Source organism: Vigna angularis, chromosome 11 (assembly GCF_016808095.1).
Source record: "Vigna angularis cultivar LongXiaoDou No.4 chromosome 11, ASM1680809v1, whole genome shotgun sequence".
Classification (NCBI taxonomy): domain Eukaryota; kingdom Viridiplantae; phylum Streptophyta; class Magnoliopsida; order Fabales; family Fabaceae; genus Vigna; species Vigna angularis.
Window position 1 is genome coordinate 8,785,423 of NC_068980.1, and position 17,667 is coordinate 8,803,089.

The window sequence follows — 17,667 nt, forward strand, 5'->3', positions numbered from 1 at the left end:
TTTATACATTATTTACTTAAATAAACAATAAATGTTACTCTTTCTCCTAAATAGTCTCCCAAATAAAAATATAAATTTTTTCAATGTTAAGTATTCTTTAAAATATTGAAAAACCTTTTGAATTAGATAATTTTATTAAACATTACTTATCTAATTAAATAATTTTATTATTTTTCTTGTAGATAAATAGAAAAATTAGATAGGTAGAGAGAGTAATGTACATGGGAGAAAAATGATGGTGCATTTAATATTAATAAATAAATAAATGCTATTATTAAATAATAATAATAATAATAATAATAATAATAATAATAATAATAATAATAATAATAATAATAATAATACAAGACAAGCAAAATCTCAATCTCATTCTTCTTGTTCTTCTTCGGCAGCACACATAGCAAGCATTCGCGAATCCCTCTGTCTTCAACCAGCAATGCCTGCCCAGAAACGCTCCCTACCCGACTCCCTCGACGAAGGGGACACTTCGCACCACAACCTCTTCCATTCTCGACATGCGAAGCAACAACAGCAACAACATCAGGACCAGTCGCACGAGCACGACGCGGATCACCACCATGAAGAGGAGGAACAAGAGGAAGAAGAAGAAGGGGAGGGAGAAGGAGAAGAAGATGATGACGAGGAAGAAGAAGAAGACGAAGAAGTAGAAGAAGCGGCGCATGATAACGACGGCAAGGAAACGCCACAGGGTTACGTGTCGTTCTCGTCCTTTTTCTTTTCGCTCCGTTTCTTCGTGTCTTCGTGCTATTTTTGGTTCCTCAATTGGCTTTTCTCAACTGGGTTGCGCTTTGTTTCGCCTCTGCAGTTCTTCACGTTCTCAAGTTTTTTTCTTTTCTCTTTCGCAGATTCCGACGAAACCCCATCTTCTGGCTCTGAAGAAAAACCTGAGTACTCATTCGTTCTCTCTCATACGACCTCTCTCACGTGCATTGCTTTGAGGCTTCTGTTATGTGTTTCGTTGCCTATTTTTTTTAGATTCACGTTTTTATTCCATGCTTCTGTTTCCGGATCGTGGCAGCATGTCAATTTTGCCTTTTCTGTGTTTCTTCCTTTGAATTTGAACTTTTGTGTTATGGGATGTTATGGGTTTGCTTTGACGGTGTAAAGGGGTGATACTTGTTCCTGTTGTTTGAGTTGGGGTGTCTGAAATTTTCTGAACTCTCCCATTTGATTTTTTGTTGTTCGTTTGCATGTTTGGATTTTTGTTTTGTTTACGTTTGAAACTTGCTCGCTGCTTGCCTGCTCAAATGAAGTAATTGTTTTAGCGTAGTTTTTTGTTATTGGATATATGATTCCTTGGTGTCATTTTTCATAGCGTCGGGTTAAACATCAATCAGCACCTACAATTATTTGTCATTATTGCTACAGTTGCTGCTTTGGAACTTTATTGTTTTTTTCCCAGAAGCATAGAGTACTGTTTAAGTCATGCCCATCAGAATGTTCTAAGTAGCCATATATAAACTACTATTGCGTTGATTTGTCCGTCAAGAGTTCAAAGTCAAAACTGTTTGAGGCATTGTCATGGTACCAGTGGTCAACTTTTGAATATCATAGGTCAGGTTTTATTCGTGGTTGTAGTTCCATTGTGATCCTTGACATTATTGGAAATTGCATACGAATTGAGTCATGGAGGGTCCAAAAACCAAGATGTTTTCATCATAGACTATCTCTTACAATCTTGATAAAGACCTGCGTTTGGCCAGTAATTGTTGCTTCCCAGTAGCTGTATTTCATAGTTAGTCGTGTTGCTTAAAGTGATTGACTTGTCCTCTGCATCTCTTCAATGTTTATCCAAGTTGCCAAAGGTTAAAGGCACCACACAACGGGGCCTTGAGGCAAGATTGGCTAAAGTTACTATGTTTCACCAAAGATAGGCACCAAGATTAGAAAAAGAAAGAATACCATATTTGACTATCTAGCATTATTTTTTCATTTAAATTAACACCAACCTGTTTGTTGCTCATGACTAATAGCCCGAGATTCTTACAAGTGACAGACAACTGGTTATATTTTAACGTTCTGGCAATAGTACCCCACTCCTTAAGCATAACATTTTGGAAGTTAGATTGTTGGTATACTCTGATTTTTCTCCCTTGTTAGTTATTAATAAAGTGCTAAAGGTGTGTTGGTATGAAAAGGTGTGTCCAAAGCGTGACACAAACAAAAAAAGGCCGACTCCTCTGTATCTTGATTTAGTTCCTTATATAGAACACATCTTTGCCATGTGCCTTTTGTAGCAGGATTACACTGTTTTTCTTCCAGAAAACTATTGGAATTCTTATTAGTTTGATCCTTTATCATATGGTTGACTGATGGCATATTCTTGATTTTGTGGGGCATTTTAGGATGACTTCTTTGTTTGGATTAAATTGTTCTCAGCATTGTCAATAATATGTTTTTTTTTTCAGTTTTCATGAAGTTTTTGTATGGATGACTTGAGTACACCAGATAAAAAGAAAGATTTGGTTATTTTATATAGGGATTGATTTAATACTTGTTCTATTGCAGTTAATCATCTCTAAAGTATCTGTGCATAAAGTAAGTCTCTATATGTTAAGTGAATTTACTTGGAAACACACTACTTTTGTCAAAAAAAATTACATTTTCATTCATATCTTAATTTCCATATAATTGGAAATAGCTGTTTTGTTATAATTGCTTTTACATCCAAAGTGATTTTTAATTGACTAAGTATAAAAGTGTTTCAATTACGCAAGTGTTATTTAAATAGCCACTATAGTGCTATCGCATGGTTGAATATTTGAATCTGCAATTGCAACTCTGGCTACTATTGCTGCTGTAATTGTTGTGGTTGTGACATATGTCCTGCATCCTCTTGTCATCTTTGATAAGTCTTCAACTAATTAAACTTTTGAGTCAATATAATGCCAATTTTTATGTATTTTTGTTTTTCCTTGTATACTTAATATTAGTGCATATATATTTGATATATATACCATACATATAAACTGTTATGTGACTTCTGCCATATGCCTGCAATGTTATCTGCTGTATGATATATTGGATTATCAGCTTTCTGTCATTTCTCGCAGTCTGCAATTGATGACATTGGTTTACACTAACAGTGTAACCAATTAAACTCTATATTAAATTCTTAGTTGCAATGGCATTAGTGTTGCTCTTCCAATTCAAGTGTGTGGAAAATACAATGGTACTGTGTTTTTTTTCCTTGAAGAATCATTTCATTTATAAGTTCATTGGAATATAAAAGTTACTTTGAGTTAGGTCTAAATCCAATTTCTAAGATGGTACCATCATGTCCTAGCAAGTTTTGTTAGGTTTATCATGTTACCCACTATTGAGTTGCTATTGGACTACTCACAAATATCTAGTATCATGCTTGGGATGTCCAATCATTGGCCTGAGAGTGTGTGTTGGAGATCTTACATCAATAAGAGATATGGTCAAATTATAGTATATGTATGAGTGTAAATCTCACTTTACAAGTTGATTTTCAGATGTTAAATTAAGCTTAAATCCACTTTCTAAGGATTTTCTGGGTCACTAGGGATTTGAGATTTTTTTAACTACCCTACTTTTAGGTGTATGTTACGTTAAATTTTTCTTTCTATCATGTTTATGTTAATATATGCTTATTTTCTTGTACTCTTCTTTTGTTTGCAGATTTGTGTATGTAGAACTTTTGGAAATACGTAAAGATGTCCAATGTCCAATTTGCCTTGGTATGCTTTTTGTTTTCCCTTTCAAGATGACATAATTAGGCTATTAATTAGTTGTGATTTTGCATTTGCTTAGAGATATTTGGTAGGATATACTTACCATTATCAGTTTTTTGCAGTAATGATACATTGTGAGTTGGAAGTAGTTAATGTTTATTAAAAGATCCTAATGTGTGGTGGAGAGTCTTTTATACTAATGCTACTTATATGTTTTGTTAGGAGGAGAGAGTTGGGGTAAGAGTATTACATAGGTTATTTTTCATACAAGACACTTGGAGATTTCTCATTGTTCTTAATGGATTATTGGGTGATTTTGAAACTACTATTGGTCCTTAATAGTTTGGTATTGTTAAAATCTTGTATATATGTTAACATCCTATAGATATAGTAACTGTAAATAAATATCAGGATCAATTAGACTAATTATATATTTATGTTTTTAACCCAAAATAGGGTGAAATGAATATCCTCTAATTATGTTTTCTCCCCTATAAATTGAATAGTTCCATTATGGTCTAAACATACGAAATTCATCATATGCCTTGCCTTCTCAGTTTCTCTCTTCTCATTATGATCCATTGCTTACAAGAGTAATTTTTTTAGTAACTATGTATGCTTGGATCGTGTTGTCAAGAGCCACTAACTGTTTGTATTTGACCATCATCCAAAATAGGCAAATGAGGATGAATCAGTGCATCATAAATAAATTGAAGGGCACTCATCTTGGTCTAAAAGAGCCTTGAGGCCAAAGCATTCTATGTTTCATCAATTGAAACTGAATCGTCAACAATTCCCTTTTTAAATTAAGATCTGCACCTATAACCTGGTTGACCAGTCTTGCTGTTTCAAAATTCATAGGCATTTCAAATTCTATTGTTCCTAATCGGGTCTATGTAGTTAATTCATGAATCCTTTTGGACATAAGAACATTGTAACTATTAACATCAATATTCTTAAACAAAAATGGAAATAATGTACCAACTGTTACCAGGAGGATCTTTGGGCATTTCTGCTCCTCCAAACTACGAGTCTCATCTCTGTAATATAAGATTTGCAGCATTAATCGTTATAATGTATGTAGTGGCACCATTTGCTGATGAAATTTGGATAATGTAAATGCCTTGTAGATAAGGGAAAATCATTGGGATGTGGTTGATAACAATTGCAATCTATCATGTTGGTTGTGGTCATGTACCTAGAGGATACATTCATAGACACATGATCATTGTATTCTGCATTGAAGTTTATAGCGAGTGATTGTCCCCTGGATAATTTGTTTAGTTGGTCCGAGCTTTTCGCAAAATTGTTGATCTTAATGTGGCTGATCAAATTGCAATGGTTGTGTTTGACCATCATTCAAAATAGATGAGTGAGGATGATTGGTGTTCCATAAACCAAAAGGCACTCATCTTGGTTCAGGAGAGTATTAAGACCAAATAACCATATACAACTTCCTTTCGGTCTCTCTGTTTTGTCAATTAAAGCATAACAACCAACAATTCCCTCTTCAAATCACGATCTACACCTATAACTTGATTCGTCATTCTTGTTGTCTCCATAATCTTAGGCATTTTAGGTTCCAATACCCTACACCACACCACACCACCAGTGCCATGGAAAATCCCTAGAATGACAGTTCTGATAAACCATTACAATTTAATCAACCGCTTTTAGAGTGATAGGTTTGCAAAAGGCTTGGACCAACTGAACAAGTGCTCAAAAAATAATACTTGTTATAAACTTCATTATAGAATACAACGACCATGTGCACATGGGCGTATCCTCCAGGTACATTGCCATGACATGATAGATTGCTATGTCTATCTACCATATCCCAATAATATTGTCTCAGCTAAGAGGGCATTCATATTATTCCAATTTTATATGGCAAACAACATCACCAAGGAGATTATAGGGACTGTTGTTGTGAATCTTGTTTGTGTAATTTTTCCAAATATGGTGAAGAGAGTTACTAGGTTATTGAACAATTATCACAATCATTTGGTTGATATCGCTCAAAAGAACATAATACAAAGATGAGATTCTTCAATTGGTGGCACAGAGATGACCATAGAGCTTGATAACACTTGGTTGTCTGATTATCATTGTTTAAAAATATTGACACTAACAATTACAGTGCTTCTGTGTCCTATAGGATTTGGGTGTTAACTGTGAAAGCTGGCTTTGAATCATTGAAAGATGAAATGTCTGTGAATTTTGAAATAGCAAGACTAATCAATCAAGATGTGGGTGCAAATATTGATTTGAAGAGGTAACTGTTGATAATTCTGCTTCAATTGATGAAATAGAGAGACCGAATGGAAGTTGTATGTGGATTTATGGTCTCAATACTCTCCTAGACAGAGACGAATGCCTTTCAGTTTATTTATGATTCACTAATTAATCCTCACTCACTTGTTTTGGATGATGGTAGTTAGTGGCTCTTAACTACCTTTTCCAAGCCATAATTAGTTGCACACACCTATAATTTTTTTTAGGTTCTTTTATATGGTTCCACTAGAACGTTTAAGGTTCCCCATCCCACTTGTAGTCACTTAGAAGATCAAGAGAGCTGTGAATCAATCAACCAATCTCAAATCTACCGCCACCTCATGGGACAACCTAATTGTACAAAGGCTCATAGATCTCCATAGAGAGGCAACAAACAACAATGATTTACACCTTCTGTTAGGTTCCTGGGTTTGGAACCTAACAAGAACACAAACAGTAGGTAGAAAATGTAATGGAAGAATGGGTTCTATTATCGACAGCGATAGAAATCTCTGTACAAAGAAGGGTTGGGGGCATAACCTCCCTGGATTGGGAGCATAACCTCCCTCTTCTGGTAAAAGTCCAGACTTTACAAAAGAATACTCAATGATCCCATACAAAGTTTACAGGAGTCTATTTATAGCTCTAACCGCTTTGACCCACTCCCCCTTACAACAGAAACCCTTCCCAAACCGAAACCAAACAGTTCCCTTGATAAACCTATTCGGTATGCCCTTGTTACCGTTCGGCTCCCAACCTAAACCCCTTGTTAAACCCGTTCGGAATCCTAAACCCCCTTCTATCCTATCATCCTATGTCCTAACATTACACCCCAGCCGAAACAACCTTGTCCTCAAGGTTGAAACAGGTAAGCTTGATCAGGAGGCTTGGGTGGTGGCAAATCCTCCTCTTCATCGTCTTCTTCATCCTCTACTAAGAGTACCACCCGCAAACTCCTTTCTGGACATTGGTGACCAGGGCCGAACGGTCCACCACATCGAAAACATCACCCCTCTTCTCTTCTCTTCAGGAACTCAGGATAGGGCAGGTTCCTCACCGTTCGGCTTCGATTGTCGCTCCCTTCAATAACGTTCGGTATGCCCATACTGTTCGGTCTAGTGTTGACACTCGGTCCTCCCATACCGTTTGGTCCTTCTGATGCTACGCTTTCCACCCCGCTCGGTCGACTAGGATTAGGGCGATTGTTCTCGTTTCTTGTCGCCCCGACCGCTCGTCCCCAAGATTGCGAATTCTTTGTCGCAATCCAACTTCCCCCTCTCGCTCTGATCGCCGCGTCCTCCACGTCTTTCGCAATTCTCATCGCGACCATCAGCTCCTGAGGATCAAGAATTCGAACCTGCCCCTTGATGTCCTTGCGCAGTCCGGCGAGGAAATTACCCAAAACCTGCTCCTCCGATACGCCACGGGTTTGCCCCACCAACATCTCAAATTCGCGAACGTAATCTTCCACGGTTCCCTCCTGCCACAACGCTGCCAGTCGTTCGAATACGGACCCCCGAAACCCACTCCAAAATCGGCCGATCATGGCTGCTTTAAGGCCCTCCCAAGAACGATTCATGGCCTTTTCTTTCCAAAACTTGAACCAGTAACTCGCGCTACCCTCCATGCTGATGTACGCGAGTTCCACCTTATCTTCCTCCACCACCTTATGGATATCGAAAAATCGTACAGCCCGATTGATCCAACTGTGAGGTTCCTGCCCTTCGAACGTGGGTAAGTCCACCCTCTTCTTCCAATTATTTTGCACCTCCTGGTGATTGCCGCCGTGATCGTGGGTTCGGGTCCCACCATGATCGCCACCCACTCTCCCTCCAATATCTTCCTCGCACCGTCGCTGGTTCTCGTTTACGGAAGCCTGTCGTTGGTTCTCGTTTATGGAAGCCTGACTTCCCCCTGATTGTCCTTCGTTGTTGTGAGCCCACGCCCCCATCATCCTCATTAGTTCTTGCAAGTCCCGGCGCACTGCGGCAGATTCCGCCTTCATCCCTTCCATCGTAATCTCCAGATCCTCCAATCGTCCCTCTGTGCTTCCCTCCATCTTCGCTTTGCACCCAAATTTTGATCCGACAGTTTCTTCATAATGTCTTGATCCCTTCTTGATCCTCCAACCCTCTTCTCCTATTTTTACGGCAGTTTCTTGATTACTTCTTGATCCTGCACCCCCACTTCAAAACGGCAGGTCGGACCAATTTGTTAGGTTCCTAGGTTTGGAACCTAACAAGAACACAAACAATAGGTAGAAAATGTAATGGAAGAATGGGTTCTATTATTGACAGCGATAGAAATCTCTTTACAAAGAAGGGTTGGGAGCATAACCTCCCTCTTCTAGTAAAAGTCCAGACTTTACAAAAGAATACTCAATGATCCCATACAGAGTTTGCAGGAGTCTATTTATAGCTCTAACCGCTTTGACCCACTCCCCCTTACAACAAAAACCCTTCCCAAACCGAAACCAAACAGTTCCCCTGTTAAACCCGTTTGGTATGCCCCTGTTACCGTTCGGCTCCCAACCTAAACTCCTTGTTAAACACGTTCGGCATCCTAAACCCCCTTCTATCCTATCATCCTATGTCCTAACACCTTCTTAGTGCACTCTCAACAGCTAGGTTGAGGGATATTTGGAGACCTCATATTTGCTTAACATACCATAACAAGCGTCAAGTAGGGAGATAGTTGTAGTGATGGTTGTCATTTTTTCTCTTGTTGAATGTACTAAAGACGTAACTTTTTGCATAGTAATTAGTAGGATTGGTAGATTTTTGCAACTGAAATGCTGAGATTGCAGGAGGATTTGTTACTGACAAATCCAGTTTTGTAACAAATATGCTTTTAACCTAATTGGTTACCATGGAAAAATAATTGTTGGAGATCTCATATTGACTTGAGATCTGACCAAATTATATCATATAATTGGGGCACAAGCAAAGACAATGAACAATGCACACTACCACCTCCTCTCGATCTCCTTCACATTTTGGTACCATGATAAATACAACCTCCTCTTACTATTGGTAGTAAAAGTTTTTTGCATTAAATATGTTTTTGGTCCCTTAACTTTAAGTGAAAATTGGAATTAGTCTATCTTTGGAATTTTGACCCAATTTAATTCCTTAACTTTAGAAATGTGTGGATTTAGTCTTTTTAACCAAATTTTGTTAAGTTTATTTCACGTTTCAAATGCATTTGAGTTGTTTACACTGTTTGACATTTTTTATTCAATATTAGTTGAGAAACGCATTTAAAACCTTAAATAAACTTAACAAAATCTGGTTAAAAGGACTAAATTCACACAGTTCTAAAGCTGAGGAACTAAATTAGTCCAAAGTTTCAAAGAGAGACTAATTTCAATTTTCATTGAAAGTTAAGGGACCAAAATCATATTTAACCAAAGTTTTTTTAGTTCAAGTTCTTTGTGTTGAACAATTTTCTCAAAGTTAGGCACACATAGGGGTTATTATTGGCTATCATCCTAGAGTGTAGCAAATACATGTGACACAATGATAGATTTATATTTGACTTTGATACTATCTTAAAAACATGTTTTATGTCCTACATCAATCTCACACAATCGACATGTTTTATGTCCTACCCAAGGTTTATAATCTTTATGTAAGTCATATATCTGATCAACGTGAGATTAAACCACCACCTTTGAGGTTACAATTAAGATAACTCCTAAAGAGGCTGCGATTAAGGCAAGTCAAGGGTGTCCATAATTAAGGTAGCTTTTCAACAAGTTGGTTACTTATATTTGTTGTGAGGTCACACAAAATATCTATTAATTTGTTTTTCAACTTTAATTGCCAAATTAAATGCATTGGTCATGATCCATATTCCTTTAAGTTTCAACAAATCTTTAATGACCATCCTAGAACCTCTAATTATTTGGTTTTGTCTTGTATAAATTAACCTGGGCATTGAACAAAAGTGTTCCATGTACTCTCACTCATTGTGTTCTTTGCTCTCCTGTTGACAATCCCAATATTTTGGTACAATGTTTTGTCATAGTTTGGACGTAGGAATTGTTGAAGTAACTACTAACTACTTCACAATTTCCCAAGTTTTAACATGTTGCGATTTTTTACATTGTTGATAATATGGTAATTGCTACCACCGTGTTGATACCCCTTTCAATTTATGTTCCAATAACTTAATTGGTTGAGATATTATGGAATTTCTATGTAATAAAAAATGTTCTCAACATTATGAATGCAATAAGAAAATTTCTAGTGTATAATTGCTCATGGAAGCATAACAAGTTGGTAGTCAATCGATAGTCATTTGCTTAAGAGCAATAATCCAATTTTGGTGGTATCCTTTGATGAAAGTCTCTCTGTTGTGGTTGTTTATGATTGCCACATTGGTTAAACAAAAAAAGGACATCACCATTGTGGTGGGGGCTTAGGTATTATAGTTGCCTTAAATACTGCATTGAGTAGTATGAGATGCTTAGTTGAGTACTGAAGTGGCTCAGTTCTTCCATTTAAACAAAGCTTTTAAGGGGGTTCTACATTCCTTATCAACTATTATTTATGTTGGTTGCTAGAGTCTTAAAGTCTTACAAAGTGGTTTAGGTCCAACTCAACCTTATAAATTTAACCTGTAAGGTGAAATTTGCATTTACTTATATAATTTTTTTGCGACGAGGAAAAGACTAGGATGGAAGAACATCAAGAGTCCTTACAAGAAACATGGCCGGAAGAGAAAGAGGAGGAAGAGTTAGAAAGAGCCTATGAAGGAAGAAAGATAAGAGCAAGACTAAGAGAACTGGAGATGGAGATTGGAAAATATAGTATAGAATATGTAAATTTCTTTTGTGAAAATGAAACTCTCCCACGGTTTAAAATACTTTGGAATTAAAAGTTTCCCTTAAAAGGATCTTTCTAGAATATTCCCAAAGAATATTCTAAAAATGGTCCTTGAATATCGTGATTAAAATTCTTCTAAAGAAATGCTCCTTGTAGAAAGTTCTAGAAGCTTCTAACATATTCTAGAGCAAAGTAGTTAAGTGCCATAAACTAACTTCAAATACTAGTAGTTAGAGCTAGATTATGCACCTAACCATCTCATGATTACAACCAAGGAGTTGCAGCTCCTAACCTTAGTTGTTCTTAGGAAGCCAAGAAAAACTAGATGAACCACCCTAGGTTTGTTGTTAACTTCCTTTGTACACTTAGCTCTCTTTTGTACATTTTTGTTAGCTTCATAAGCACACTTGTCTAGGTTCTTAAGCATGCTTGTGGTCCTTATAAATAGAAGGCTCCTCTATTGTATTAAGATACATGAATATGATGTTTTCATTAAATTGTGTAGCATGAGTTTTTGATTCTCTTGGCTTAGGTTCTTTTCATGGAGAACTTCTTCAAGTGGTGAATCAACCAACAATGCACTTAGCTTTGGTGTCTTCACTATAGTTGTCATGATTTGCCACTCTCTTTCCTTTCCATGTTTGTCTTATTTCTTCTTTGTTCTTCATGACTATCGAAACCACCATGGATCCATTCCATGAGTGTTATTGAGTTCAGTGGTTCAAATCCTAGGATGATCTTATCATTTTAGTAGTGTCTCTAGTTAATGTGAGACTTGGGTTTTTTTCCAATACATCCCCTCCTATCCAACACTATTGGGCTTGGCATGAGTATAGCACAGTGAGTGACCCATATAATGGATCTAGAGTAGACTTTGATACCATCTTACAAAGTGGTTTATGCTTAACTGAATCTTACAAAGCTAGCTTGTAAGATGAGTATATATATATATATATATATTCTCATGTCAAACACTATTAGACTTGCTAAGTGTATAACATGGTGGTGGACCCTTTAAATGAATAAGACTATGATATCTTCTTACCAAATAGTTTTAAGCCTAATGAACCCTATATTATCAACTTGTAAGGCAGGAATTGTTCCTACTTATATATTGTATTTTGATATTATTTCCATTGATGTGAGACTTGGGTTCTTTACCAATAGAAATGGTTACTTACAAAGGGGCTGACCGAAAAAACTGAGTGGAGTGTAGTGGATTGAAGTTGCTGAGATGCAACTGACAAGGGTGGTGTTGTGATGAAGATTTGGGTATTATGAAAAGTCGAAGTTCCCCATTCTGTTATATGAGATGCTCAATTAAGTAATTAAAGTAAGGACATATTTGATGATGAATCAAAAGATATTCATTTTATGGCCAAACAATTACACCTCAAATGCTTTTAATAGAATGCATTATAATAGGGAAACTAAACTTAATGAGGAAAACTAGTAACGTAATCTGAAAATAAAATCAAAACAGAAAACTAGGAAACTAACCTGATTTTACAATTCTTGGACCTGTGTTGCCGTGTTAAATTTAGGTATACAAGTTTCACAGCTCTACTCCGTAAGTGATTCTTTGAGCTCTTAGTTGTACACTGATTTGGTAATTCCTAGAAGCATGCATTGCTGTGTAAAATGTTTTGCTCGAAAAGAAAAACTGTCAAGATAAAAAAGTAAATCTCAGATTGACTGAGAAGATCATATATTTTATGTACTGTACTTTCACTGGATGTGGTTTTTTCATGCACTAGGTGTTTTTTCTTCAAGTTAACCAAGTTATGATTGGCTATTGATTTGAGCACTTGTAGTCCTGGATTTCATTATGAAAAGTGTTTTTGAAACTTTCAGATCACTTCATGCTTGAATGATAGCATATCTTGCTTATTTGCTGAAGAACTAACCACTGCTTGAACAGGCATTATCAAGAAGACAAGAACTGTCATGGAATGCTTGCACCGCTTTTGCAGGGAATGCATTGACAAATCAATGCGACTGGGGTAGGCTCCATGAATCCATTCCAGGCGTTTTATTTATTTATTTAATATGCCGCCGATAATTTCTGGCTAAGTCCTTTATGATGCTCATCAGAAAAACACCTTATACTCTCTGTAGCCACATTCATCATTCATGTATTGTCTTAGGAATAATGAATGTCCGGCCTGCCGCACACATTGTGCCAGTCGCCGTTCGCTGAGAGATGATCCAAATTATGATGCCCTTATTGCTGCTTTATATCCAGATATTGAGAAGTACGAAGAAGAGGTATAAGTTGACCAGTTTATTACTTCATTTTCTACTTTGTTCACATAAAGGTAAAGCTTTCACATTCCACTAATGATACTGTTCACTATCCCATTACAGGAGCTAGAATTTCGTGAAGAGGAGAAGAACCGCAATAAGCAGGTGAATATTTATTGATTAAACAAATATAAATTAAGCATAATTTCAATATTCAAATGTGTGTAAAATACTTAAACTAGTGATAAATCGCAACACTTTTACTGATTGATGTTGAGTGATTGACAATCTGTATGACTGCCACGAGCCCATGACATATTAACTCCTAAATATATATCTTATCAATGATCATTATTAAAGGTTTATTCTTGTGCCTTACTAATTTTAAATCTTATCATTGGTCTGTCAACATTATCTCAATTTTCAAATCTCAGCATTCTAGCTTTTGTGACAGATTCAAGCTTCAATAGCAAAAGTAGTTCAACGGCAATCAGAAGCACTTGTTAAGAGACGGAAAGATACACCAGGAGTATTTCTAACAAGATCACAGCGTAATCAACGAAACATTCATTCTAGGAGACAAAGTCAAACAATTGAAGGATCGGAAGACAATGAGGAGGACAACGACAATAATGAAAAGGATTCATCTTCAGCCGATGAACGAAGTACAGAACACAGGCAGAAAAGGCGAAAGAGATGGGCTAGAGTTCGCCCCTCTCAACCCTCATCATCTATGGCAAGTGCAGATGGAGGCAATGATAGTGACATGGATATAAGTAGAGAAAATCGTGGAATTTCAAGGCAGGTGTCAAAACATAGAAAGCTTACTTGGGGAAGAGGTGGTTTCAGAAGTCACACACGACATGGCAGTGGTGGTGGTAGCAATAGCAAAAGTTCTCGCAGTAGTCGATTGTCTAAGTTTGTTGATCATCTAAGAAGCTTGGATGAAAACACTAATGAGGTATAGGTTCTTACCTCATTCCCTCGTGTAATAGGTGACAGATATTACTGTTGAATGCTTCTATTCTTATTTCAGTTGAATATAAAGATGCTATAATTTTTCACAGTTTGACGTCCGTCTCATGCTTGTTTCTCTTGATCATCAAAATACACCAAGTTTGCCACAACCTTACCTTTGCTGTCGACCAACTTTGTCTGTGGAGCACCTTTACGAAGTAAGATCCTCTGTCCCGTGTTGATAAAAAATAAAAATGATTGCATAGTATGCTTCTGTTGATGAGCCAGTGTTAGTTTTCCTGTAAGAATGACAATTGTCTAACATTTTTATGTATTATACATAGTATGTTGCTCGTCAGACACCTTTTCCAGTTGAAGGAATCGAGATACTGGCAGTCAAAGGATGCCACAGCACAAATCGTGACAAGTCAGCTGATGAGAATTCAGCCCTCATATATGATGAGCTATCGACGCTGGTTATAGAGCCACACAAAGATGAACTGGAAATTTTACAAGAACACGAGACTCTGGCAGGGCTTAGATCCAAATGCATATCCAAGATGGGGCATTTGGTGAGTGTTAAGGTGGTTTTCTCCCCTAATATTACTTTAGGTAACAACTTAATTTCACACATTTTTCTGCTGTTTCAGATTCTTGCATACAGGCGGAAGGAAGTATCATAGTCTTGGCTTGATTGGCGGACATTTGACATTAACAGTGTCATAAATTTCTTCAGTATGTACATAAAAAGATGAGTTCCCTGTTGCATCCTAAGAAAAGAACAAAAATAATCTTTAGCATACTAATTATAAGAACCTTCCAAAAGGTTATGCAAGCATTGCGATATCTTTTGTAGTTTAGATTTACTTTCTAAAATACTAGTTAGGTTTCCTGCTTTACTTCATGTCCTGATCTATCAATCAGTGTGTATCCAATCTGTCATTGTGAGAACTATCATAGTCTTAAGAAGTAGTATTTATGGTGGCAAATTTCGTCTTCATTGTGGAAAATGAACATTTTATCCAAGGATTGGTTTTGTTAAATAAAACATTAAGTCATATATCACAAACTGGTTTGGATACAGAAGTAAAATAAGAATGCCAACTTCAATGAAAAAAATTACGTTCACAAAATGAGACTAAGTTGTTTCAGTGCCTTCTATTCCTCTATGTTGATGTTTTCATCTATATTACTGTTATGGCTTAAACACAATCAAATGTTCACCATCAAAAGTTGTGTCTATCTACATCGCTTGTAAATTGAATATATGATGACAGTCAATGATATGAGTAGTAATTCTTATTTTTGGTTCGTAAAACACAGCAGAGATAATTGACTCCAAAAAATTTGTTTAGAATAACGCCAACTATAAATAGATTATGAAAAAGAAGCATATGTGAAATGATGTTTTTGTTTCAACCTTGTGCTCCTACAAATATAGCAGTGGGATGGGAGCCTATGTCCTTGAAAAGAAATTAAAACTTTCAAGGGGAAAGTCAAAACATGGAACAAATAGTGTTTTGGTGGTGGAGAGGAGGTACAAGGACGTAAAATATGAACTAAATGAGATGAATAAGAAGGTTTGAGGATGAATGCATGAAGAGAAAGGAGTCACAAGACAAATTGAAGCATGTGGCCATGCACTGAGAATCTCTTTGTAGACAAAAATATAGAAACAAATAGATTATGGATGGTGATAGAAACTCGAAACATAGTAACATAAAGTGGCAATGAAGGCTGAAGAAGGTGATAATAACAAATACATATTTTTTTAACTGATGTAATTCTATATAGTTAATTCAGTTTGAAATTTATCATTTAAAATTCTTTAAGATTTATGACTATTTTAAAATATAAATACATATTTTATGATGATATATTAAATTATATATAACATTTTTTTATAGTTATAAATAATACAAATATAAAACATCACATACAAAGAGAGTTTAATAACTTTATGCAAATTAAATTTTGTTACTTTAATGGTGAGATGAGTTAAAATTTAAAAATAAAAAGGGTTTGGAAAAATACAAGAAAATGTACAATTCTTTTTGACATGAAAAAATGTTGTATTTGAGTTTCTCCAGCTAATTATTTCTGGATAGATTCCTGAACAACCACACTGCTCTGCAAATTTCTTCTGACATGCCATGGAAGAAAACCTTATTCTCAGGTGATGCCAAATCCAAATTATTTAAATATTCTCCTTCAGACTAATAGACAAACATTTTCATACTAAACTTTTAGTTCTTCTCTCACTATGGTTTTCAATTTTCTTCTCAAACAAATAATAACTCATGTTACACCAATTTTCACTCTACAAATTAGAACATCCTTCAGCACTGTTATTATTAGATGCTCAAATTCTTTCTCCATCATCCTCTATGATTCCTCAAAAATAAATTGGGAGCAAATGGTATGGTATTACTTTATCGGATTTTACATGTTTAATAAACTGATTATTTTACAAGCTAATTGCTAAATGTAGAATGATACAAATGAATGCAATAAGTAAGGTTTATTGTATAAATAAAAATTATAAAAATTTGTTATTATGTACTTATTATTTTATATTCATTTAAAAAATAATTAAAATTTTTAGTGTTTTTCTTTTTGATTGTATATAATTTTTCTTATATTTTTATTTAAACTAGTTGAACTAACGAGTATTAATCAAATTTGATTTTCATTAATTTTTAAAAGTTCAAATTTTTACTTTAACCATAAAAGTAAATATTAGTTGCTTTAATATATAATTTTTATTATATTGTAAACAACTCTACTAATTTTACTTTCTACTGAACAATTCTAGAACCCTTCATAAATAGACTCCATTATTGACCTGACTCTTTTATATTTAATTATTTTTTTCATATTCATTTCAATTTAATATATTTGTAATGAATTGTTATGTTTTCTACTATCATAAATACACTGTTACCCGTTCTACTTTCTCCATTGTTTTATTGGAGATGACGTTATTTGCAATCAATGAAATGAATGAGCTTCAACTTCTCATAACGTCAGTTTCAAACTATTGACTCTAATAACATGTTAACAAGTCAACAATGGCATACTAATTTATCACTAACATCAGTTAAATAATATTAAAAATTTAAATACAAGACGTGAAAAGAGATTTATCAGCTTAAGATAAGTAAATTTTAATTGGAGATTCCCAGGTTGTGTGAAGATTCTATTTAATACTAAGTCTTCTAAAATGAAATATAGTTAGCATTAATTATAGAGATATTGTTAATTTGAGAAATGATGTGTTTAATCACAATTTTTCTTTCTAAAAGGTATTTTATAAGCTAAAAGAGAAGAAAACTGTATAAGAACAATTTTTTTGTATTAATCCTTAAATAATGTGGGATTTTTAATTTATTATTTCTTAATTAACCTAATATGTCTTTAAGGATAAACTGGTGAAGGAAGCACTGGATTCCAAAAGTTATTGATATGTATAAGTAAAGTATTTTGAAGTGATATTTTTAAATTTACAAAGAAAAAACAACTTATTGACAATTTAATATATTACTATTTTAAATATATATTTTCAATTTTAAATTATTAAAGGTAAAAACTATACGTATAATTTTTTTAATAAAAAAAGAATGAAAAGACTTCCTAAAACTTGT

At 35.1% G+C, this 17,667-nt stretch overlaps 1 protein-coding gene across 1 annotated transcript; it reads left to right on the forward strand.

Moving 5' to 3' along the window:
- Window positions 1-365: 365 nt before the first annotated feature.
- LOC108334365 (putative E3 ubiquitin-protein ligase RING1a) lies at window positions 366-15,049 on the forward strand. Its single transcript, XM_017570160.2, has 10 exons — window positions 366-710; window positions 867-909; window positions 3,667-3,725; window positions 12,744-12,825; window positions 12,970-13,090; window positions 13,190-13,231; window positions 13,521-14,027; window positions 14,134-14,241; window positions 14,368-14,595; window positions 14,674-15,049. The coding sequence occupies exons 1-10, from the start codon at window positions 437-439 to the stop codon at window positions 14,704-14,706; spliced, it is 1,497 nt and encodes a 498-aa protein (XP_017425649.1). The 5' UTR covers window positions 366-436; the 3' UTR covers window positions 14,707-15,049.
- Window positions 15,050-17,667: the final 2,618 nt, after the last annotated feature.

Coding starts and splice junctions, on each gene's coding strand:
- LOC108334365 (XM_017570160.2), top strand. CDS start 437: ATGCCTGCCCAGAAACGCTCCCTACCCGACTCCCTCGACGAAGGGGAC. Junction 711..866: donor CGGCAAGGAAACGCCACAGG/GTTACGTGTCGT, acceptor TCTCTTTCGCAG/ATTCCGACGAAACCCCATCT. Junction 14,242..14,367: donor CTGTGGAGCACCTTTACGAA/GTAAGATCCTCT, acceptor TATTATACATAG/TATGTTGCTCGTCAGACACC.